The 2,174-nt window shown below is 43.7% G+C and overlaps 1 protein-coding gene across 1 annotated transcript; it reads right to left on the reverse strand.

The window, feature by feature from the left end:
• Positions 1-243: 243 nt before the first annotated feature.
• LOC137656601 (uncharacterized) lies at positions 244-879 on the reverse strand. The gene has a single exon (XM_068390773.1). It carries the CDS (start codon positions 877-879, stop codon positions 244-246), a length of 636 nt encoding a protein of 211 aa, XP_068246874.1.
• Between the last annotated feature and the right edge of the window lie 1,295 nt (positions 880-2,174).

Raw genomic sequence — 2,174 nt, forward strand, 5'->3', positions numbered from 1 at the left:
GAGGGTTTATCAAGTAATCATACAGCAAGAGAAGTATAAGGCATACTGATGACAAAATGGTGTTATATAAAAGATAACACAAATCATATAAGTGGAGCGCGATTACGTGCTCATTGCAAAGTAAAACGACATTTAGTTGCATGAAATTATCAACTTATTATAAACTGGTCACATATTCAGTACAAAAAAAAATATCAAATTGTGCATAATTAAAGAGAAGTCAAATTGTACATAATTGAAAAATCATAAAATATAGTCTTCATGCCAACTCGGAGGATTTAGTTTCCTGGTCCCTCTTCTGGGTTGGGGGTTGGCACATGAGTCAGTGGGGGAAAGTGAACAAGTAGGTGGGGGGAAATCCTGCACTCTTATTTCCCGAAGATGTTTTCTGTTTCTCGTTGATATTCTTCCACTACCATCTAGTTTTATGACATATTGGCGGTCTACTTTCAATTCAACGACTTTTGCAATACGATCCCAGGCCTTAGAGACAACATTTTGCACTGCTACTGTGGTACCCGCTTGCAAGGGGCGGAGTCTCTTTGCACTAGAATCATGACGAAACTTGACATTTCTCAGGTGTTTACCCATCTTCTCCTCTCTGTCTATCATAATGTCTGCCCACTGTTCTGTTATCTTATAATAGCTTTTAATCATGGGGACAGAGTTCCTGAGTTGCCGTCCCATGGCTAACTGTGCCGGCGATTTATCGATGTCTCTTAGGGGCGTATTTCTATATTGCAAAATGGCTCTTGCAAAACTATCTGTGTCGAGGCTTCCGTCGCTTCTTGTGTTATCTTGAATGGTTCTCTTTGCTGTACGTACTGCTGCCTCTGCCCTTCCGTTGGATTGGGGGTAATGGGCTGAGGATATTCTCATCCTAACCCCCCATTTCTGTAGGAAACTAGCCATCTCAGTGCTTACCAAATTGGTACCACCATCGAGGGAGATATCTGCATGAAGTATCGTCGGAAGAGGGGAATCAACTTAGCAGAAGTGGCACCATTTGGAAAGAAGGCAATTTCCAGCCAACCAGTAAGCCTATCTGCATATACCAGATATTGTTTTCCACACATTTGAAACATATCCGTGACCGTTTGTTGAAAAGGATATTCAGGGGGTGGGGTAGGCAATAGCGGTTCCCTTTGTTGGGACGGAGCGATGACGTCACATGTTCTGCACTGCATCCTCTTGAGTTTCAGTTGACCCTCTATCCCAGGCCAATACACAGCCTGTCGTGCCCTACGAATCATCGAATCAGAACTTTGGTGGCCTGAGTGTAGGTTAGAGACAACTTGGTCTCGTAGTGACACAGGTATTGCCAGACGTATGTGCCCGTCATCGTATGAATACACCACCAGTTCGTCCACGATGCCAAGTCGATCCCGTACACTAAAATACGGCTTTATGCTGGAGTCGACCAGATTTCTCGATACCGGCCAAGAACCTGCGGCTACCATACTCTTTAGCAGCTGATATTCCACATCGCTTTCAGCAGCCCTTTTAACAGAATTCCAGTCGAGGGTTATGACGTCATCACTCAGCGACGTCATCAGTGCTGCAACGCATGAACTCTCAACTTCCTCCCCTATCTCACGGTCACTCGCATTTATTGGGCTTCTGATTACTGGATATCTCGAAAAAGTATCGGCTGCTGAGTTTTTCTTCCCAGGGATATATTTTACTGTGAAACTGTATTGTAATGTTTTTTCCCTTAATCAAAGCAAACGAGGATTTACAATGTCTTTCAATTCTCTGTCCCCAAACACTTTGACTAGCGGACGGTGGTCAGTAACAAGGATAATATTGGGACACCCCAGTAAGAATAATCTAGCTTTCTGAAAGCACCATACCACGGCGGAAGCCTCTCCTTCAACGACTGCATAATTAACTTCTGCCGAGGTTAAATGTCTGCTTCCACAGAGGACAAGCTTCCACCCCCCTTTGCAACAAAATGGGACTTTATCCTCTTCGCAACTGCAATGTTGTTGTAACACCAGAAATCCCATCCCATCACACGACCAGTCAGTGATTACTGCAGTTCGCCTTGATTTATCATAGTAGGCCAATCCATCCCCAATCAGATTGCATAAAATTTCTTTAGTCTTTTCGAATGCATCCTGTAACATTTCATCCCAGTATACCTTTCGACTTGTAGACTTTTTTAGGAGGTC

Source organism: Palaemon carinicauda, chromosome 17 (genome assembly GCF_036898095.1).
Source record: "Palaemon carinicauda isolate YSFRI2023 chromosome 17, ASM3689809v2, whole genome shotgun sequence".
Taxonomy (NCBI): domain Eukaryota; kingdom Metazoa; phylum Arthropoda; class Malacostraca; order Decapoda; family Palaemonidae; genus Palaemon; species Palaemon carinicauda.

Bases quoted from the DNA above. Each gene is read 5' to 3' on its own strand.
- LOC137656601 (XM_068390773.1), bottom strand. From the start codon at position 879: ATGAGAATATCCTCAGCCCATTACCCCCAATCCAACGGAAGGGCAGAG.